The 23,643-nt window shown below is 43.4% G+C and overlaps 1 protein-coding gene across 1 annotated transcript in view; it reads right to left on the bottom strand.

Annotated features, from left to right (window-relative positions):
• Nucleotides 1–9,813: 9,813 nt before the first annotated feature.
• ACVR2B (activin A receptor type 2B) overlaps nt 9,814–23,643 on the bottom strand; it is a 98,260-nt gene continuing 84,430 nt past the window's right edge. Inside the window, exons 4-11 of the mRNA XM_076332372.1 lie at nt 22,929–23,080; nt 21,661–21,804; nt 20,422–20,565; nt 19,374–19,522; nt 15,627–15,741; nt 13,906–14,044; nt 11,349–11,479; nt 9,814–10,186 (exon numbers count right to left, since the gene is read on the bottom strand). Coding sequence (XP_076188487.1) covers nt 9,992–10,186; nt 11,349–11,479; nt 13,906–14,044; nt 15,627–15,741; nt 19,374–19,522; nt 20,422–20,565; nt 21,661–21,804; nt 22,929–23,080 — 1,169 coding nt within the window. The 3' untranslated portion in view covers nt 9,814–9,991. The remainder of the gene's footprint in view (nt 10,187–11,348; nt 11,480–13,905; nt 14,045–15,626; nt 15,742–19,373; nt 19,523–20,421; nt 20,566–21,660; nt 21,805–22,928; nt 23,081–23,643) is intronic.

The following is a 23,643-nucleotide window of genomic DNA, read 5'->3' as shown; positions in this document are numbered from 1 at the left end:
TCGCCGCGCCATCGCTTCACTGCAGGCAGCTTGCCCGGCCATGCTTCAGTTTGTGGCCGAGGGCATCTTCTTGCCTCATGTTGTGGGGATTACGGAGCTCACTATGTTGCTACAAGTACAGGGAGCTCAAGCTTTTTTTAAAATTTTTTTTCCAGGTCCACTCCCTCTGCCTTACTGAACCTTGTTGGGTACTCAGCTGAAGCGGGGAAAAAAGAAACCAAAACCCACGATGTCTGGAAGCTGCACCTCAGTCCCGGGTCCGATGCTCGCCCTGACGGCTGGTACCTCACGCTGAAGCTATTTCCCTGACTGGGAACCCCGCAGCACTTGTGCGCGCCACGTGTTTGCTAACAGCCTCCCTTGCCCGAAGAAATACCCAGCCGTCCTCGCCAAGGACTTGGCTGTGCGGTTGCAGCGGGCACACCATGAACAGGGGCGTGCTGCTTCATACTGTTCATGGCTCTAATAGCAGCTGTACGTTCAGCGTAACTGTGACTCCCTGCAACTGTTAGGGTATTAGCGGGCAAGCTTTTGTAAATCCGGTTGGAACCATTTAGGCAGTGACTGTCCCTTGCTGTCTGCTCTGCTCTTCTGCGAGAGCTGGTGGAAGGGGAGGGCAGACACTTTACTGCAGGGTCCTGGGATTCAGCTTAAACCCCCCCCATCACTGGCAGTTGCAGCTGTGTTGCTGGACTTTGTATTGATACAGCTTAACAGGCACGTAATGCTCTGTGCGAACAGTTCTTCGCTGGGAATGATAAGCAGTGTTACCACAGCGCTGCAAGAGGCAACGCACTTAAAAGGACGCAGCGACTCGAGCCAATTCCCCCTTCCCTTTGGAGGAGTTAGCAAATGATGGGTAGTAGAGGCCTCAGCGATGCCTCTGCAGGGATTTTGGTAGGGATTTTGGATAGCAGAGATGCCATTAAAACACCAAAACATTCTTCTATAAAAAAGGAAATACTCCAGCTAGATGCCAAAGACAATAAAGTAACAATGATTTTTAACGTCGCACCAACAAGAGAAGCAATTATTTGTAATTTACTGTTTATTTTCATATACAAAAAGATAAACTTGAAATAGTTCTTTCTAGTTTTTTTCCTCCTATCTGTTGGGGTGTAGCTGCTTCACACAGGGCAAATACTACATTCATACTGGTTTATTCGGACACCCAGTGCAAAGCTGAAGCAGCAAAACTCCAACTTGGCAGGTCTAATTTCAAACTTGAGACTCATTTCTAAAATACCACAGTAAAAAGGAACAAAGATCCACTGCAAATTCATGAACTATGATACAATGTTCTTTCCAAAATGTCTTCATTTCATAACTGCAATACAATGGATGTCTGCAATAGGCCATTTTATATATACATTTTATATATATATACTTTTGCAGAATATATATATAAAATACACATATATAAAAAATCAGCACACTTCAATCCAAAAGGGGTTACAGCAACGAGCTTAACTCTCTGTATACTTTTTTCTTTAACAGGATACTTTAGTATAACTTTTGTTAACTCAGTAGTACAAGCTATCTCTGTTCTACATTTTTATAGCTACAAGAGTGAAATATAACCTACAACATTTACATTTCACATATCTTGGTATACAAACAGTACTTAGTGAATTTGAGCCAAGGACCAAAAGACTCGTTAAAAATTATTTCACCATCTGATAGAGCTTCCTGTAATTTACACTCAGTTTATTCTGCAATCTTCTAAATCATTTACTTAATCTCATAGTTTGAGTTTAAATCCATTCAAACTGGAAATCCTGGAGAAACAGGTTACTGCAAACTCTTATGTATACTCTATATATACAAGTTAAGTAACACAGCGTAATAAGACTTAGCTATTTATCCTAAAACTGATATACACATATTTCACTACGCTAGACAAGTCTTAGGATTTTTATTTTATTTCTTTAAATAAAGCACAAATTTAGAAGTAGCTGGTAAAACTTACAATAAGATGGTTTAAAATGACAAATGGTTAGGGCGAGATTTCTTTCTGCTGGTGCCAAAACATTTTCTTGTGAGTTTTCTACTATGCTGTGTTGTTTAACTGTATGTGTCTAATGTTACATGCAGAAAGCTCTTTCCACAAGAATTGACATCAAACTGTACTTAAGTCAACTTTACAGTATAAAATTTGTCAAACTTAAGGACGAATGTGAAAATATTAACAGGTGAAAGATCAGGCTTTCAACTCTATCATGAGGATCATGCAGAATTCATAAGCAGATAGTTTGAGCAGATTGACAATGGCATTGTGCGGACTTATGGCATAGAATTGAGGTCAAGAATGTTACTTAGTTTGCAGTAACCACCTCCTTCAATTCTCATCCACCAACAGATCGACTTTTGCATCACAGTTATTCCACTGGAAGGCCAGCAGCATTGCAAAATGCCTCCTTCTGGGAGATTTTAGTACTTTTGTAAATGATTGACCAAAGATAATCATAAACCATCAATAGCCATAGAAACACTAGACAGTCTAGCAAAAAATGGGGAAAGAGAAACATCTCCTTTTCTTCCTTTAGTAATAGTAAATTAATTACTAGCCATTAATTACCAGTAATTAATTAATTAAATGAATTACTAGCATTAGTAAATTCATTACTATTTGGATTGGAAAGCTACTACTTTGTCCAAGTAAAATACAGACTGTAATGTTGCATCAGCTACATGGATACATTTTTTAAAAACAGACATTTGGGAGGGGAACACGTACAGTAAAATGTTAATGAAAAGAATGGTCTAACTTTCTGTTTTTCCCCAGAAAATATATCCTGAACAGAATTCTCTTCAGCAAAGTACCATTAAGAAGTCACTGTGGTTGAAGGTCTGCTTTTATGAGAAGGTTCTTGGGAGAAGGTAGTTGGAAAAAGGAAAGGGCTAGACAGGTTCTAGGTCTTGCCAACACGTTTTTTGCTATCCACAAAGTTGCTCTGCTACCAAGTCCACCTTCAGGAGCTATGAAATGCTCCGACCTCCTCCTCCCCCGTCGTGGTTGGATTTTTGGTTTGGGTTGTGTTTTGGGGAGGTTTGGGGTGTTCTGTTTTTAACAGGGGCAGCAATGCAGAGATGCCAGTGACTATTGAATTAGGATTTTAATTGACTAGGATGGTTACTGGTTAAACTTCAGTTCCTCAAAACAGTGGAAAAGCTGAATGAAGTATGGCCAATGCCTTCCTTTTCACAAAAACAGAAGCTATGAAGCCTTCCCAGAACATGCTTTAGTTTTGCAATACTAACCTTACTGGAATGTTGTACACTGAGTTGGTTTTTTTTTGTTTTTTTAACAACTGGAAAGATTAAGAGGCCTCTGCTTCAAAATGGGCCAAAAAATGTAGAAATAGTGTTTTAATCACATCATCTGCCCCATTAAAATACTGAAATAAAAGGCTAACAAAGGAAGCACTTTTCAGAAAACACTTTCTTGATATATATCCAGCACAATGCCATTATAGAGCTTCAGAGAAGCCCTTTTGGTTTCAATGTTGGAAAACAAAAAGGTTTTGCTTTTTTCCTTCAGTCCTTGGGGATCACTTTCCATTTACATATATATATCATATATATACGTGTATATATGTATATGATACATATATATAAACACCCATATATAGCAAGGTTCCTGTTTGTGTATGTTACAATATTGTAGTATCAAGGAGAATCCAGATAGCAACACTGTTTAACATGAGGTTTGAGGTAATTGGTTCTTGAAATACCTGGATCACAGACTGCATCCAGAAATAACAGCTGGGCAATGAAAAGTGTTTTTTCAGACAGAAAAAACGAGTAAAAGAAAAAAAAAAGCTTACAGCAGTTGCTTTTACATGGAAAAATAAAGGCACAACAGAATAGCATTACATTTCAGAACAGCTGGATGGACATAACACAAGTATGATCTCTTTTTGTGGAAGCGTCCCGACAAAAAGGATTACTGCTTACTCGATAGGTTACTACTTCAGTCAGGGAACCGAGCGTCACCCTAAAACTAGAGTTTTAAAAAAGAAGTCCCATGTAAGTAAGGGACCAGGGGTGTTTAGAAAGTGCTCCAGGAACACACGCACACTCATGGTCCCACTGAATTAGATGGCAAGTCTCCCCCCGGCTTCCACAGGGCCAGGACTTCACCAAGAACACAGATGTAGGACTCAGCAACTGCAGGAGCCTGCTCGAAGTCGTTGAAGCACTAATTTCAAAAGGCACACTGTCAAACCAGCTTCAAGGCAGCGCAATGTAGAGTTTGGTTTAAAGCTTTTTTCAGTAACTCTTACCCCACTGACACTCTGCTGTCGAGGTTACGGGAACCAAAAAGACCGGAGTGAATTTTCGGTCCAATGGGTAAAGTTCGATTAAGTGAAAAGAATACGTATTACTTTTTTTTCTTTAATACTTCTAGAATACCTTGGATTGGTTACACAAATTTGGAATGCTCTTTTTCTAAGTAGGACTTTGGACATGACAGTGCTCCTTTTCTTTAGCACCTCCGACCCAGACCGTAAAATCTGACGTTGGGAACACAGAGCACATATCTGCGTGTTCTGGTGAAGCCTGATTAGTTGTGTCACTTCAGAGAGAAGGAACTTCTAGGAATTGGTTTTATCAGGACTCTACTGGCAACAGCTCCTTACAGATCATATTGTCAATGCAGCAGACGCAGCTGCTATAAACGGATATGGCAGCGAGCGAGATCAGCCCGGCTATTTGGTCTCGGTACCTTCCTAACACCCTGACTTCACAACTCACTGCGGCATCACGGCGTATGCCAAAAGACACACTGCTCACGCATGGATACTCGCACGGGTACATGAAAAAACTCTTCCTGGTTAAACTGAAGATGGTCATAGAAAAGCAATAAGCATCTTTAGCAGAAGGGATGTGACATGCAAGATAACCTAAACATATACTCAGTGCCGTCCTCAAAGCATGTCCAAGTACATCCAGACTTGCTCCTCAAACTGGTTTCAGGCTAAACTTGTTCTATCCTCTAGACTTTGATGTAGTGCACACTTCATTTAAACATTATATATATTTATTTATTTATTTGCTGTGCGTAACACAGACCTTTCTCCCTTTTCCCTGCAGAAACATATTAGACATTACAAAAATAATTTGTGGTATAAAAGAATTCTCACACAATGTAGAATTTTTGTTTGTATATGTAACTAAAATATATATATATTTTTTTCCAAAAGTAAAAAAGTCAAAATGTCCTTATTTTCCTCTATTATATAGTCTATTTTATTTACAATGTTAGCAAACAATATTCTGTATGTAAAAGTGATAATAGTTTGCGGGACGCTTCCTGCTTAGCAACTTCTCAAGCGGAGTGTGGCTTGAAGAGGACTGCAACAACAGCACTGTCACAGCGTTATCAACCGGCACCTTCCTCTGCAGTACGAGTTTCTTCCATACTAAGTGAAAACAGACCTTTCCCCTGCAAAACAGGGCAAGTTCTGACAGTCTGCCTAGAAAGCAGCACAAGAGGAATAAAACGTGTGCTCTCCCGTTTCTGTGCTGTGATATTAAGGGGGATCAGGGTTCCTACTGGCGAGGCCTGGCCCAGCCAACCTGGAAATACCCCCCAGCAACGTTGCACTGAGTGGACCCGAGGCTTCCGCTGCTTCTACTGAAACCAACAGCTTCAAGCGGGAACAGCAGTGAGTCCGGAGACCCAAGGAAAATGCAGTGGAATTACTGGGGGGCACTCACAGACCTTCTCTTTGAAACGAACACACACAAAGATCTCGGCATTTCCATAGGTGTAACCTTATCTAGCATAGTGTATTCTGTAAGAGAATTTCAGCTGAAGAAAGAGGCAGAATAAAAAGTAGTTTTCTTTTGCCTTAAGCAGAGAAGACTTTATGATCAGGACTAGCTAAAATCCTTAATCATAATGAATAAGCCTGGTGCTACTTAACTGATGGTTAGACTGGCTTATAGCCATCTCTTATAACATGCACATGTATTTCAACATGAGCCACATACAATTTCCAGCCTTGCTGTACTAATGCAATTTCATTAGCAAGTCACAGCTCTATCATCTCAAAAAAAGCAATCTTAGTTCCTGTGGCATTTCCAGTTTCAAAACGTGAGCTCAAACTTCCTCCACCTAGGAAACCAGCCCAGCCAGTGCAATAAATTCATAAAGGGAGTTACACCGGGGAGAGGGGAATCCTGGCTCCTAAAGTCAAGGAGAATTTTTACCCAGGATATTCAAGGTTAATATTCACCTAAGAACTGCCGTACAAGAGAGGAAGGTCAACAATAAAATTCTGCAGCAAGTACTTCCGTGAAATTTAGTGCTCGGGAAGTAACGTAAGAGGTGTTGTACCCATCATATTCAAGGGAGTGTTAAGAGGAAAAGAGCCACAATTGCTTATTACAGCTACACCTATGGATGTGCCCGATTGCTGACTTGGAAAAAGCCTCTGCAGTACTGAAGAGAACCAAAATCACGTTGTCAATGAGAGTTCAAATGCTAGATTAGCGGCGAGGAAACTACTTGCTTGACAGCTCAAGTGTTGAAAGACCAGTAAGTTAATCAGAGCTTGTCTTCATTAATAAAATAAATAAATACCAGTTTAAAAGAACAGCTTTAGCTAAACTGGTACAAATTTGTAAATAAGCAAAAGTTCAGGATTTCCTTCTCTGCTGCGATAGCAAGACACACAAACCTACATACATTTACGATTTGTAACTGAGCACACACGCAATTTGGAGATTCTTTTAAAAAATCAGTTTCTGAATCCTGTTGACAAGATGATCTATAAGGAACCATTACACCAGGGAAGATGTAATACTTTACAGTCAACATTTGGTCAAAGTTTGTACGGTCGTGCAGTTCCCCGCAGTAAGATAAGCTACACGTGAGAATTTTCGTTTATACTTTCTCAAAAGAGAAGATTTCAGAGACTGTCTAATAGGCTATTAAAATCATATGGCACTTTCAATAAATACTTTAAAGCTTCTTAAAGAAATCAGGATAAAAAAGCAACTGCTGTAATAAGCCTGTTTTAGCCATAATACATAATGCTGAAGGAAAAAAAAACCAGAACAGCAAACAGATATTAACAGTTAAAAGACAGTACAGCTTTTTTCTTTCTGCAGCAATATGAACTGGCTCCCGTTCCCGGGGAAATGGGAGCAAGCCCACCTCGGAACAAGTATTCGCTCCATCTTAACTGCTCTACGCTCCACCCCAACCCTTACATCACTTCACTTCTAAAACATAGTCACATTTTTATATAAATCTCAGTGCAGAAATATATTAAACATGAAAAATACTGATCCTGCAAACCTTTACGACTATGCTTAACATTAAGTGAGTGCCTAATGTCATGAGACCAGGAGAGCTACCTACACGCTTAATGCTAAGCATAGGTACGTCGCAGCATCAGGCCCAAAGATGCCAACCACCACCGGGGACACTGGCTGGGTCAAAATGGTATCGTTCTGTCTGGTTTTGTCAAGGTGTTCTCAACAGAAGCACATCAAGAAACAGAAACTTCCAAACCTACACACGGAAATACAGTTACATGTGTGTACATACTAATATGCAATATACATTCAGGAACTTGAAAGAATAGGTTAAGACTTTATTCAGATAGACAAATTAAGGCAATTATCTTAATGTCTCTTCAAGATAAAGGACCGTGACCTCTGGGTTTTAAAGCTATATTTTTCAAGAAATATATTTCAATTTTCTTTATATTTTCTCCAATTAGCAATTTTGTTTGCTTAATAAATTATATCTGTGCAAAGGTGCACGCTGACAATTTGGCAGTGGCAAGAAGTCCAATTAGTTCATATAATACAGACTTTTTACATTTGCGTTACAGGGTGATTAGTTTAGGACTGCATTTTGGCTTAACACGCAGAAAAATTTAGAAGTTCTGGCCATCCAATGGATATAACTTTGTCAGTCTAGCAAGACACAGAATTCATGTTATATTCAAAGTAAAAAAAATAAAAATAATAAGAAGAAAAAAAAAGAAAAAAAAAGATGTACTGTCCTTTCACTAAAACAGACCAAAAAAATAACACAGAATGGAAAACAGCCTTCACAAATAAGAGTGAATAATGCCCAGGTACCTTATATAGGCAGTTATTCTACAACTGTATACAGTTATTTACAATGGTGCTTTATAAAACAAAAAAAAAAATGGTAGCACTTCCTAAAAGATTTTGGAACTTTTTTCTTTTTTTTCTTTTTTTAAAACTCCCTTGTCATAAAAGCCAACTTACATTAAAATATACTTACTACAAGACAACACAACTAACAAAATATATAATAAAACTCATACAAGTAGAAAATTCTGAGGTATTTCTGGTTTGAGGTGGTCTGTGGTCATGAAGTTTTTAATTTTTTTTTTCAGTTTAAACCTCGGAAGCCACGTAACGTGTGTGTGTGTGTGTGTTTTGTGGTATTTTTTTTTTTTTTTTAGTTTTTTTTTTTAACATTGCATGTTTTGCAAATTAAAAAAATATTTCAATGTTGAATCAGCAGCATTAGGAACATTCACTGACTAGAGCGAGTTTATGGCATAATAAGAGTAATGGTATTTTAGAATATGCACCACTTTAAGACAAAAGAGTTTCGTCACAGAGTAAGGAGAAAGCAGTGTCAAAGAAACCAGTCGGAGAGATGCTGCGATAATCACTGCTGCTGCTCAGCTGCATCTCCATCCTGCAACTGGGCAGTTCATAGGCTTCTCGGATGCTACAGGAGCCATCTGCCATCAGCTCAGGTATTTCCACCTCCCCCCAACCCCAAATTAATAAGGAGGGGAAAAAAAAAAAAAAACATAGAGCCAGTTTCCACACTTTTCCTCTTTTCACCATCTGCACCGGTAGCTTGGGTGACAGATAATCAACCCCAAGGCCAAATTTCCTGAACTGACTCGCCCTTAAAACAAGATGCAAAGATTTTCCCATCTTCCAGGATTTTAGCGAAGTGTTTCTGAGAACACACTTTCCCACCTCTTCCAATTACACTGCTTAAAAGCGTCCTTCCCATTACTATCTGAAGTCGAAAAATAAAAGGTGATTACAGTTCTGCCTTGTTCTTTTACCATGCAAGCCCGAGATACTGGCGGAAGAAAGAACTAGCGCCTTGCTTACAACCACTGGCTCTTTAACTCAGCTTTCTCCACACGCTGCAGCCGTTAATACTCTGCCCAGAAATGTCCTTCCCCTCCTCTAATGGTTACCTGAGAAGTAGCTCCATAGCAAATGATGTTTCCCCAAATGCTGCCAAGTCCAACGTCACTCTCCCCACCCCTATTCTACGCTCCCCCCTTCAATTCTACCATCAAGAATTAACATTCTCCGCCCAGTTACTTTTTTCTCCATGTTACAATGACACCCGTTAGATCCGTAAAAGACACATCTGCTGTTTTTTTTGAAGCTCACTTCCAAAAAAAAAAAAAAAAAAAAAGGAACTGAACCCGAAACCAAAACAAAATGGGGAAAAAAAAATCCTTTTGAGGAAGGTGTATTCTTTATATAACAGTCTTAAGTTTCCTCCACAGTTTGCAGCATTGCGTTTTCTAAGATGGTAGGTGGTTTTCCTTTATGTCACAGATGCTCCGCTCAGAAGACAGACCGATAAAGAGAAACCGAGAAAACTGAATAAAATAAAAACAACTGAAGTGAGTTTGTTGAGGTTCTGAGGTACCTGCACCTTTTCTGCATTCATTAGTCGGCACCTGAATGCTTGCTGAAATGTCCATTTTTTTTAATACAGTAGAGCAATGTGCTGGTAAAATTGATCCAATCCAAAAAAATAATAATAATAATAATAATAACAATAATAATAAAAAGTCAAGATAAAATAGCAGCTGCATTCATGTGTTTGTTGGATTTTTGTGTTTTTGTTTTTGTTTTTTTTTTTGTGTGTGTGGTTTTTTTTTTTAAACTTTTTTCTTTTTTTTTTTTTAAATCCACTGAGTCTGGAAAGACAAAAGTGAACCAGGACTTAGATACTAGACTCTTTGGGCGGCAAGTCCACGTTGGTGACGGACGTCACGATGGAGATGAGGCAGTCCGAGGTAGTGCCGTTTACGGATTTGCGGATCTGCGCAATGCGCTCCTCGACACAGCCCGCCGAGAGCCGAGCCTCCGCATCGTGGTCCCAGCACTCTTCGATGGTCACGCAGAGCTGCGCCAAGCCCTGCGGACAACAAGGGGGAGAAAGCACCTTCAGCAACAAAGTCTGCTCTGGGGACCGTCTTTGCAGCGGACGGGGAGGTCCACTTAACACAGCTTAATGCTGTAAAGAAAAATTAAGATTATTTTCTCCCCAGCATGCAAATTATTATGAGATTAGCTTTAAAAATTACTTTAAATGTCTGTTTTCGGGTTTTTTTAAGCTTCTGCTTTCTAAGGCTGTAGGGCTTAGTCACATCCAGCTTTTTTTCATAGCCCCCAAAGTACTTTTTTTAACATCAAAATACATCCCGAGATTCAGCAGTTAAAACTTTAAAAGACAAGACATCAACTATTACAATTCCCGTGACAAAGCCATGAGAGCTGGCAGCACTGTACCAGTTACTATGAAACCGTTGCTTTGTTTGCAATCACTTCTGTAGATATTCCCAAAATAACTGAATTCAACACTGCTGGAAGAGCGCAGCTCTGATTTGAACCCTCATTTGAACTGGAACACTTATCTTCACCTACAACCCGCAGCTCTCCTTGACTTCTAGGCAATGAGTTAGTACACCTGAGTCTAGCCAAAACCGTGGCAGTTTGGCCAGAACAGAGGCATTTAGCTTCTTACTGAAGCCCTGTGAGATTTCATCATCTGCTCAGTTTCCCAGTCTGAAAAAAATCACCTCTTTTATTAAAAACACGAGCCTGAAATGATCTACCTCTGGGAAACCCACGCTGCATTTTGCTTCATTGTCTGCTTGCCTTCACGTCTAATTAATTTTTCCTCAAAAAATTGTTCAAGTCTTGCATGCTATCTAACTTGTGAGGAATGTGTCTCCGATGGTATGGATCATTTTCTTAATGAAAGGGACTTTATTTTCCATTCTTTCACCATATTAAAGGAGTCCTACTAAACCACCACACGCTCCACATTCAGCACTGGCTGACTTTGATCAGCTGGTTTACTCTCTAAAAACAAGGGACAAATGGAAAGGGGAGCACGAAGGTGTTGAGCAGCCCCTCATTCCCTGGCGCTGACTCTCTCTAGCACCAGGGAGCAGGTCCGTGCACCGGGGTGGACTGGTTAGCTTCCCTCTGAAGCTAACGAGCGATGCACAACCGCATCCCTCGTTCCCATCACAGAGGAAAACATTTTCCACCATTAACCAGGAGGGACGTACGGGGTGTTTCAGCCAGTGATCCTTGAACACAGGGCGCATCTTCTTGTGAACCACCACTTCTTGCAGGTCCTCAAGGGATGGGTGCTGACCTATTTCTTCTTCGAAAGGCAGCATGTATTCATCCACTGGACCTAAGGTGCACACGGAGAACTGGGTTAGTACAGAAATGTCCTCCGCAGAGCCACGTCTTCCCCATGCATGAGTGAGCTGCGGCTCCAGAGCAACCTCAACCCACTGCAGCAAAGCCTGAAGTTCACATGTCATTGCAGACAAATGTGATTTACATTCCTCCTGCACAATGGACTTTGCTGTCCCCGCTGCTTGTCTGGCCACGCATTTTCCACCGTCGAGTTACGAATCCGAACCCTCAGCCGGGCCTCCCGATCCCACCGCTCTCCTTGAGGAGGCTTGCCGGGTAGTCCGTGATTTATTTCAATAGCAAGAGCAAATCAGCCCGTCCTCCTCACATGTTAGCATAGCAATTCAACACACAGTAACCTAGAGAAAGGTTTCAGCATGAGCATAATTTCATTTTAGGCACCGACTAGCAAGGTCAAGCAGAGACAACATTTATAATTTCTTGCTTTGTGATCTGGCTTGTTCATAGGTTTCAGTCAGCCCTGACACGCTGGAGCCAGATGCACTTGTCCCAAGTACCGGCTCCTAAGTGCAAAATGATTTCTGAACGCTTTAGTTATACCAGTTATGGCTGTGAACTGCCCTGGGCCACGGGAATGAGACAATTGTTATGAGTATCAGTGCAGACGCCGGACAGCAGCAATAACTTCTGCTTATTGAAACGTCATTTGGCTTTTGGCAATGCGTAGATGCTCTCTCACAAACGGCAGCCCAGCTTAACTGATGGGCTTTCTTAAGGTGCTCCGCGGCATCACTTACGGTTTCTCGGTAGCAAAGAGTGACCTCTTTCAAGAGTGGAGGTATTTCAAGGGGGCCTTTCCAGACTAAAATAAAAGAGCTGACCACTTTAGCTGGGCATGAACTGTGGCACCACCAACATGATGTTGAGGTACTCTAAAAACAATGAAATCACTAAAACAGCTTATCATTATTCTTGTTGACACAATGCCAGTCACTAAACCAAAACTGAAACACTCGTTCCAACAGATGGCACAATAACATTTGCGACCTTCCCTTGCTCTTCCTCCAAGAGGAATCAAGGCTATGAAGAGCTGCACTGGTGATCTCCAAGCCCAATCTGCTGTTTACACGACATCACTTCTGAGCTAGACGTGCAGATGAGGTTCAGCGTAACTCCCCACCACCCCAAAGGAAGCCTTCCCTCTGATTTAAGTGCTGTGTATGGCACCTGGAGTATCTTGGCCAGCTGCTGCCTGAGAAGAGTTGGAAAGAGATCACAAACATGACAGGCAAAAATCCAAGTAGATATTTGGGGGGCCTCAGCAGAGAAGGGTTATTCCTACATGAGTGATCTGGGTACCACTGTTTCACCCCACTGCGATGGGGTGAAAAAAAATCCTCCGGCATTTTATCTGGTTAGACAGTAAATTTTTGAAGAAAAGAGCTTCTCTTACCACACCCCTATGCAGACATCCTAATTATAATCAAGCTCCTCGGTCCTACTGTAATACTAACAAAAACATTTGAAGTCCAGGTGAGGTACTGTTAATTGATGAACTTGATATTCAGTCCAGAGCACCCACATCTATACAAGAAAAAAGAAGTTGGAGCAACCAGCCTTGGAGCTACTACAATGAAATGATTGCTTCCACGACCAGGGGCAAGGTCCTGCAAATGGCGAGGGTGTCACCAAAGGGCAGATGTGCTATTTGGACAGAAAAGATGCCCCATTTTGCAGCATCATTTCAGGATAAAAAACCTGAGAAAGGAGACACCATGAAAGTTCATTCTTTTGGATCATTCAGGAGAAAGTGAGGTCCTCCAAAGCTGTAGACGGAACAACAAACTCAGCCCACTGCTGAGAGAGGGCTTGATCAGCAAAAGTCAAAGATTAATACCTAACGACTTATGATAGCAGGGAAATGGGCTTGCTGACCCAAGAAGATCCTTCCAGCCCCGTGTTCCTGCTATTTCACCGAGGTGCTTCACTTCTGAGCTTTCCATTCGGGCTACCACACTGCTCTGCAGAAGTGAGGTGTGACAGCCAAGCCGGAGCTGAGCGCGGCTCTTCTCCGGAGCTCAAAGCCTGCCTTGGTCACAGGCAGGAATGCAGAGTGCCACGGAGGGCAGCACAGAGCAGGCTCAGGACTAAAGAACACCCACCACTGATGGAGGAATCACCTACCCCTTCTCCCTCTGACTTCTCAGCCAATTTGCAATGTAACCAGCGCAGTTAAAAGTAGTTAAAAGTTGAGACTTGAACACTACAAAGGTTATTATCTACAGAGAATGACAGCTTATGTTAAAAAACAAGCAAGTGAAAAACAGGTTAGCTGCTTAATAAAAATATGCCATTGATTATTATTTTTTTTTTAAACAAAGCCAGGCCCATTCTCTGAACCATTAAACCACGCTGAAACAGAGCCCTCCCCAGGGAAGACACGATCTTTATTCTTACCATCAACTGCTCTACATCTGGAGACTAGCTCCCACAACACCAGTCCCATTGCATACATGTCTATTCTCAGGAAGGCGTCTCGTTGGAAGTTGATTGCTCCCTCTAACACTTCGGGAGCCATATACCTCCTTGTTCCCACCTACAGAGAAAAAACACAACTCAAGTTACATTCCAGTTGGGCCCGTGAGCCTCCGCTGGTTGGAGATGAATGACAGCTGGTTTCATTAGCCTTAAGGCTACTCCTGCTAAAGTTGCACCTCACTTGAAAAACAAGCAAAAGGGGGCTGTTTTTTCTGACACCGATTCTCATTAAGATCACTTGAGTCTAGGTAAACTACCTGAACGAAAAAGCCAAAGTGCACGGCTACGTGTGTGATATTCATTTAGCGTTCGCTACAGGTCTAATTTAAATGCAGCGCGGCACGGTGAGCACAGATGAAATCCTGCCTTCTCCGAGTCCCGCCGCATCTTGCTCCAGCAGCACACACTGCATGAGAAAATGCTGTCTTCGGAGACGCACAAAACACTCTGAAGTCAATTCAGACTTGGTTATCATAGTCGTTGAAAGTTCAATCCCCTTTCACCAAAAAACTAAATATATTAAAAAAAAGAGAAGAGTAAAATTGATAAATCCTGAAATGGTAGGAAAAGGTGTTGGTTTGACAGCCCTGGATAAAACAAGTCGCCTTGTTTTTATCTTTATCTTTTACTCCTGCATCCACAGGAGTAGTAAAGCATGAAGCCTACAAAGTCTACCCTGCCCTGGCTTGCTGTGATCTGTTCGGAAAAGATCCCCTCTCGCTTTGAGGGGATTCAGTCCTCATTATAGTGCCTATCTTATTGTCTTTAGTCCAGGCAGAGCCATACTGAGCTCCTCATGTGGCTGTGGTTATATACGTGGCAGAATTATAGCCCATAATGTAGGAGGGTGGAGAGCAGAGCAAGGAAAAACCCACCTTTTTAACATGGGAATCGAAATGCTTTTAATATTTTTCTTTAGGAAACTCTCATCTGTTCTTGCTGTTACCTGAGGCAGTGGGGACAGGGGGAAGCCAGGACATGAAAAGGCATGGAAAATACTGGAAAAGCCCCCAAAAAGAGGGCAAAAATGAGGAAAGCGGGGGGTGCTAACCCAGAAAAGTATTCACTCCTTCGGAGATAAAGGTAAAAAGGGAGCCTGCACTGGAGACGGGCATTCAAAAAAGCCCGGAGGCACACGGCGGGGATGCTGGCCTTGCTGTGCCCCAGCACGAGAGCAGAATGAGGGGCCACTCGCCGCAACGCAAAGGCAGAAAATTACGAACCCATAAAAACGTAGTAAATTGTTTACGCAGCGCACAGCCAGCTCGCAAGACCTGCCGTTGCTAAAGGTCACCCAAGCAGCCAGCCTGGCTGAATTCTTAAAAATAAATAAATAATTTTAGGAGTATTAATATTTAATAACAAGACAATAAAGAGTCAGCAAGTCCCGTGTTTGAAGGAAGAAGCCGCCTGCCCCCAGGGCCAGAGGCATTCCACCTGCACAGCCGTCGGGAGGGTCCGAGCACTCTCCCTGCTCACCCAGATCAAAGCAGCTCCTGGAATTTATGTCTGAGCACAAGCTTTTATGGAAAATACGTATCTCAAAGAGAATTAAATGCATCTATACAAACTACCCCCCACTTCCAAGGAGCTATGGCAAGCCCTACTTTTTAAAATGTTATTTTAAAGATAATGATTACCTGTCCATGAGTGTCCCCTGGAGGTTTTCCAGGTTCAAACCGTACAGCTAGTCCAAAATCGGCTAGCACTGCCGTCAAGTCGTTCTTCAGCAAGACATTTTTACTCTTGAAGTCCCTACGGACAAGCCAAGAAGCAAGTTTGGGAAGGGTTTATTATGGCACACATCTAAATCACATTGCAACACGTTGTAAGTCTATAGGCTCAGCAGCCCCCAGTAAATCAGCTCCTTTCCTTCCCCGGCACAGCCAGTGCTGGCAAATTCGGCTGCTCCTCACTGCCCGCATCCCTAAAACACAACCAAGCAGCCCTGTGCTGCCCAGCACAGAGTCAGCTGAAGTCTACGGTGAATTAACCTCAAAAGAAAAGCAAGGAGTGATATGAAGGGGGTGTTTTAATTAGAGCAGGCACTATAAGGCACCATTTCTTGCTCTGAGCACCAGCTGTGGACCCCCACCTCTGGGCACTTCTTACATTTCTCACTCCCAACAACAAATGCAAGACAGGTTAAGGAGGTGAATTTACTCTTTATCCTAGTAAGGATGTTTGCTGCTACCTACAAAATTAGATCTTTCTGGAAATGAGCAGATGCCGGTGGGACTCTGTTCACCCTGACTACACACTTCAACAGACTTTTGCCATAGTCATCTATTACACTTAGGTTTTAATTGCTGGACCGATCTTCCCCGGAGAATTTGGAGGGTTGGAAAGCAAGCAGGGGAGGGGGTAAGCCCACACTCAGACGAGCTGTCAGGATGGGACCGGGCAGCTGACGGGCAGGTGTAAGCATTTGCAGTAGGGATGGTGGGTCTGTGCTTGAAGGTGGCTTTAAGGGGACGTTTGTGTCAGTCCTGTGCTGCAGCAGGATTGTTTCAGGGCAGCTCAGGTAAATCTGCAGGGGCTGGAAAGGCGGGGTGGAGGAGGGTTGAGATGCCTAACCAGTTGAGCCCTGTTCCCCTGGTTTCCCGCATTTTCATCTGAAAAGGAATGTTTGGCAATGCAATTAAATTACAGACCTTAGACAGCAGATGGCAATTGTCCTGTATGCTCAGCATTATAATTTCCCTATCATCAATTCACTCGGTGACCCTGCTGATTGCAGGACATTGCAGGCCTGCACAAAATAATTAATGAGGGCAGATACAATTGTTCCGCACTAGAGAGACCTGTCAAAATTCTTTGGGAAGAGAGAAACTGCTGGACCATAGAGAAGGGCTGCTTGCTGCGGCCTCGGATGCCAGAGCACCAGCTCAAAGCACCACAAGCAAAAATCATCCTGTACCACCCAGCCCCTGATTCTGAGCTTAAAAAATCAGAAGAAAGGATTTTTCCTTTCTAAGCTAAACACAGCATGATGGGCATTTCTGGCTCGAGGATTAAGACAGGGGAAGCGGGTGTGAAGTTGGAGAGCATCATACAGCCAGGAAACCCCAACAGAAACCAGCCTCCATCACCTCAAGGGGACACACGGGGTTTCTAGGGACACAGTACAGTTTTGCAGAGCCTGCAAAACATTTGTACCCCTCCGTTACACAGAAAAACTCCATTTACCTAATACCTGTCGTCTTAGAGACTGACTGTTTCCATGCTATAGCAGTTTCTCCACAGGCTTAGAAAACAGCCATCATCTAATGACGTAGATAAACTCCTTTGCTCAGTCAGCGTTAGGGGATTATGCCCTCCAGGATGGTACAGATTGCGCACGAGATTTTTGCAAAACAGTGCACAGCGAGGACCACACAGAAATTATTAGAGAGTCTGCCTGAACGATATGTTTCCAAAGTGAAGCGAGGTGTAAACCAGTATTACTGTAAGCATTTGCTGCTGTTGTTCACCTACACTGCCCTTTGGGCATGCAACAGTTAACTACTACATCTTGATACGTGACGCAGGGATTTCCCTTTGTGCTTCCTTTTTTTCTCCTATTTCCGTACATTTCCCCATTTTTCCATGCTTTTCTTCCTTCCACAAACCACCTTGAACTGGCAAGTGTGAGCTGCAATGCAAACGTATCCATGCCAAGTAGAATTCCCACTAACGCTGTATGCATTAGACCATCCTAAAATGGTCACTGATAAAGGAAAGTGGCCTGAAAAGAAGAAAATGTCTTTTTCTGTGTAATGCTTCAAACTAGGGAATAAGAGAGCGAGCGGACAATGAACGACGGGTGCGTTAACTCAATTCAGACACCAGAGATTTTATTTTCAGCTTCCACGTGGGGGCACTTTCGCACCAACAAGCGATCCCATAACCTTAATCCTCCTTGTAGCGCCAAGGGCCAGTAAGGAGTTAGCTGAACCCCTGCCCAGCAGTGACTCGGGGAATCCCACCTGGCAACTCCAGCATCTTCGAACATGTGTGAAGCCATTCAAAAATACCCCCCCTCCCAGATTTAAGATTTATTTGGTGTTTTCTTTTAAAACAAAAATAAAACTAAAAGGAGTGGGGCAATGCAAGGGAAATCCCCCGTGTCCTGAAATCCCTCTTCCGTAGGTATGTGCTAGATTCACACAAATGGTGCATTCTCCATCTTTTATCATTTGCTAAATGGATGGGGACGCTAATGAGCACGATCTGTTGCTTTAAAGCCTTTCTATAGCCTTTCTCTGTTCCCCACCCTCAGGAATTTTCATGTATAAACCACTGCCTTTATTCCACAGGGACAAATGTCAGGGACACAGGGGTCAGCTCCAGGAGCAGCACAAAGGCAGCTGCAGGCTCTTTCAACAGCCCCCAGCTCTCAGAAACTTTCAGGTTCAGGGAGGGGGGTTGTTTTGGGGGCAGGGACACCCTTACAAAAACAGGGATTATCTTGCCGTACATGAAGACGGCCCCACTAGAGCGGGTACAAATTGCTGCAGCTGGACGTGGGGTTTAAGTCCCTCCTAGATGAAATGCGGTGGGTGGCGGGGGAGTACGGCCGCGGATTACGGCGTGTAGCCCACGTAAATCCCTTCTGGAAAACTCCCCCCTCCTGCCGTGCCACTAGCAAACTGCTCCGTAGCGATGCTTTAGTCCAGGGCAAGCAATGTGGGACTGCAGAGAAGGGCTAAAACAAGTATTGTAGTGATAAGGACGGTTTAACCCTCTGCTTTCTGGATTCCCGCTGTCCCCACGGTGCTGCCACCCAGATGGGTTGAAGCGTGTGCCAAGAGGTCTCAGAGGCACCGTAGTGCCTGCTCTGGTGTCTCTCATAAGCATCCTGGCACGATTTGGGCACTATAAAACTACAGTGAAAAATAAATAGCAGCCATTTTCTGCATTTCTACAGTTTCTCCATTTCTTGCCTAATGATCAAAAGCTCTGTGGGAAGACAGGCAGTGGAGTTACCAGTCTAAAACACTTAGGGAAAAATAGGGTCCAAATCTTGGTACGGCCATAGAAATACACGGATTATAATGTGATTTATCAAGCACAGTCCTTTCAAAGAGCGGTTCTGCAGCAACCAGATTTCCCTTCCCACTACATGTCAAGAGAAGAGTTGATAGAAGAGGGAAGCACCTACCCTTCAGACATTTGCCATAAACAACTACCAACCATACTGACTGTTTCACGGACAAGACACTTACTTTCCCTTCACATTTCATATGTGGTTGGAAAAAATTCTTGTCTTAGCACAGGATTTGTTCGGTTAAAAGGCATTTACTTCCTAAAAGCACAATCTCCTCCTCCATTCAACAGCATCATTTCAAAGAGGTTGTGAACATTTGAACACAGCACTTGAATGGCGTTAACGAAAGAGGCCGTACCTGTGTGCTATGGCAGGTTTGTGTCCTTCACCTTTGCACCAAGGGACATCTTCATGAAGGTAGGACAAGCCACGGGCCATTGTTTCTGCAACATGGCAGAGCTCATTCCAGCTGATAATATTGCCCTTCAGGTAATCCGTCAGAGAGCCCTGCGAAACAGGACATCGTATGTTCTTAATCGCAGACTCTGCTACGTGACAGATGTGCCAACTCATCAGTTTAGAAAATGATTTTAATGAGTGCCTGAGAAATTTGAACCTTGATTTAATAGGGGGGGAAAAATCACTAGCAAAAGTAAAAAAGAAGAAGAAATAAAATCCAGAAGCATTCATGAGTCCTCAGCCCTTGACAGCACAGAAAATATCTGAATGTCTAAAAGGAGTCTACTAATCTGCCAGGGAAGGGGAGGGAGGTAAGGAAGGGACAAAACCATCTCAAAATAGAGCAATTCATCTAACCTAACAAAGGGGAAAGCCTTCCATGCAAGAAGATGATGCATCATATCAGCTGGTTGTGGCAATGATTGACTCAGTAGACCTTGGATTAAACAGAGGGATAACGCTGCTGGCTCAACCCTGGATTTGTGCGTGTTTGTTTTATTTTAAGTGTTAGTCATGTTTGATAACTAAAGCAATCCATGAAACGGGAGATATGCCCCAAGCTTCAAAAGCAAACACGGAGCCCGTCTGCAAGGGGTGAGTTGGAACTGCGATGGTCTGCGACCCCTGGCTCCCACGTGCTCATCTACGCACATTAAGAGATGGTGACCACCACATACATGAGCTGTGGCCTTTTGTGCCTCTCTCCCCCCCCAAGTCCCACCTTTATTAATCCTATGTTTGTGTAAGAAAGCCTTGAAAGCTAAAGGAAGAGCCTTTGAATGAGAGGAGCAGGAGCAGTCCTCCACTACCACTAAGCCATGGCTCACCAGGGACAGACTGGATAGATTATAGGGGAGCTTCTGGGAGAACATCAGACACCAAATCCTGCTGCTTCACCACCAGCTGCCTCTCTGCCTTCCCAAAATGTACGTGCAATAATACATTACCTTGTCGTGGAAAGCTGTGATCAGCCAGAGCTCTGTCTCTAGGTTTGTCCCTCTTTTCTCTGCTGCGATAAATTGCAAAAGGTTTTCATGCTTCATGCCAGGAGTATTGAAAATCTCCCTCTCGCTCTGCCAAGATTGCTTATCCTAAAGCAGGGAGAAATGCACCATCAAAGATCACGCTTCCCTTTAAAGCAAACAGCTCCTTCAGCTCAGTCAGAGCTGCTCACGTTCCTCTTAATATCATCCTCTGGAGTTCGGATGTGATGAATCCCTTCAAAATGAGGATGTTTTCCTAAAGGGTAGATGCTGGAGAAAGACTGGAAGTTGCTGTTCTCAGTCTCCCTTCTCCAAAATTATCCTCAGCTATTCCTAAAGCACATGTGTGGGGAGGGAGGAGGAATCCAAACCCAACCTCACTGAGAAATAAGATTTGTCAAGATTTCCTAAGGAAGCTTGCAAGAAAAAAGCCTGTGCATGCAGCACCCAGATCTGCACTGTAGCTGTAATTGTTACAATTGCAAAATCTAATCTAGGCTCTATTTAATATTTACTAGTAGGTCACAGCTGGCTTGGACAGAAGATGTGCAAATCTCCTTTAGCAACGCTATGACAACAAATACGGGGCGAAAAATTAACGAAGAAAGAGATAGCAGAGAAGCACAAAGATGTTTCAGTCATTCTTCTTTCATTTGACTTTTGACTGCTTTTCTCTTTCCATCTGCAATTCCTAGAGTCAAGTCAGGAGTGTTCAGAGGTTTCCTAGAGCAGAAGACGTGAGCTGACAGAAATGCTGCAATGCAATTAGCTTTCACAGCACCGGGGCTCTGCCTCTGTAAGCTGTAAACTGTTCGCTGGGTTCGGGTCTGGATTTATAATCTACCCAGGCAGGACACACAAAGCCAGGGCTTTGGTCCTTTGTGTGTACTTTGGGCATTGCAGCTGCTGCCTCACTGGACTTTAACAACACGGACATTTGCAGCGAAGTTAAAATACCCTGTAGATTTCAAAATGTGCTTGTTTTTGCCCTTCTTGCAACAACTACTACTACAGAAAGCATTTGTTAATGAGAGAACACGGAGAAAAGTGTAGGAAGGGAAGGTCCTTGAACTTTTTCCTCCAGCAGAAGAGTCCAAATGCATCTTTGTTATGGTCTTAAAAACACCTCCATAGGCACTTAGAGCTTCTCAGCAGCAGTGAGGAAGCCCAGCGAGTGAGAACCTAATGCAATGCCCTTCTCACCTGAATAGGGAAGATTTTCACTGCTACGTAGTCATTCATCAGCTGAGCCTTCCACACGCAGCCAAAGCGTCCCCTCGCCTTGATCTCCAAGAGCTGCAGAGGCTTTAGGCCAACGAGGGGAGAAGGGGGTGGCGGGCCGGGGTCCTGCACGAGAGAAAAACATTGTCACCAGCTGAAGCTGGACTGTAAAACAAAGGGAGGGGAGGAATGGAGAGATTGCATATGGGGAAAGAGGCGTAAAGAAGTGACATTTTATTTAATACAAATTATTTAGATGTACTGTTTGCAGCAAGAGCAGCCCGAAATTCCCTGTCTTGCCTTGTAGGGTATTTGTATATAACAATCTACGCCTCCAAGTGTCACTCTGTGTGTCGAACTACTGCCTGCCATCCTCTGTCAAAACCTGAATTCTCCTATGTTTTCAAAGCAAGAGCTATTTTGGGCTGTAAAACACCGATGACCTCAAGGCTACCTCCTGCCAAAAGTAGGAACTTTTTGATCTTTGTGACCCAACAGCCAACTACACCTAAAACCTCCCACTGCTTTGCACTTCATTAGGCGTGTTTCACATAACCCTAGCAATGGGCAGTAAACAGGTCTGTCAGCATCATAAAGATCGTATCTGTTTAAACTCTGCATTTGTCCAGGAGAACAACGCAACCCCGCAGGACGCGTGGGGTTGGAGCTCTGTCCTATCTGCTTTCAGATGGGAAAGGTTCACAGTATGGGCTGTAATGGGCAGAGGAGGGAGGGAGAGGTAGCTGCTCGGCCCTTCAGAAGAAACCAGAAGGCTCAGGGCACAGCGGAGCCAGCAAGGACCAGTTCCCAATGGCTTTGGGCCATGAGGATGACCTCCTGCATGCATTCTCTGATGGCTCATAAAAACTGAGCTTCAACAGGGAAAGCATCTCTCCTCACCCCATAAAGCTGGTAGGAACTTTATCATCTTTCTGATCTCTGCTCCTCTGCAAAGTTGGCTGAAATCAGGCAATGGGTTTGAGAGTTTGGGGGGAAGGGTAGCCACCAAGCAGGGCTGTGTAACTCCATCCCTTAGGAATCTCGGACATGGTGATAACCCCGTCTAAACTCATCAGCCTCACAGGGTATGCTAACACCACCATGGAGGCCAACAGTACCACCAACTTCAAAAAGATAGAGAAGAAAAGTTAGGCCTCCTGAAAAGAGTGAAGCAAAAGTGGATGTGAACGTATACTGAGCAGCCTCTGTGCCTTTTGTAAGGTCCAAATAAAGAGGAGCGACTCCCTCACCTCATTAATGTCTACGTGCCCGTAGGGAGGCTTGCGGTGACGGTACATCCAGAAGGCCAAGAGGATGGCCATGGAGAGGACAGCGATGGGGAGCAGCGAGTACACCAGGATGTTGAGCAGGGAGGGTGTTGGAGGCGGCGGCTCATAGATGACTGCGAGAAAAGAGCAGGGTAAATGAGGGAAAGGACTCTTCAGGCACGCAACAGCGCTGTCAGCTGTACATCCAGATACAACCAAACCCCATCCTTCCTTTTACTCCAAAGTTGACACTGCTTAGTGGCATGTCCTGTCACATCCAACAGTATTCATAAGGCTCTGCGGTTTACTCTTTTCCATATGGCTATTAGTAATGGAGTTACAATGGTCCAAACCACACTTTGCAAGCCGAGCCTCCATCTGACCTTTATTTAAGATGGGTATTTCTTGCTGGGATACGTAAAAGCAGAAAATTTCCTCCTCTTAACCCTTCCGAATGTATTAAGCGAGCACGAAATCCCTCACAGCGTTGCTTTGCCTTTTACGGTGATTGACAAGATGTCAGTTTTTAGTAAAATGCTGCCGGAGCCACAATCAAATGCACTACTCCCACAGTAGTTCTTGTTCCAAATTACATCAGCGCAGTTGAGACACAAACAATGGGAATACTAAATGGAGCCATGTTGCTATGTTGGAGACAGGGAAGGAAAAAATAGCAAGACTTGCCAAATTAAACAAA

The sequence above is a fragment of the Aptenodytes patagonicus genome, chromosome 2 (genome assembly GCF_965638725.1).
Source record: "Aptenodytes patagonicus chromosome 2, bAptPat1.pri.cur, whole genome shotgun sequence".
Lineage (NCBI taxonomy): Eukaryota > Metazoa > Chordata > Aves > Sphenisciformes > Spheniscidae > Aptenodytes > Aptenodytes patagonicus.
The sequence above is the reverse complement of the archived record's forward strand: the minus strand, read 5'-3'. Positions and strand labels throughout refer to the sequence as shown.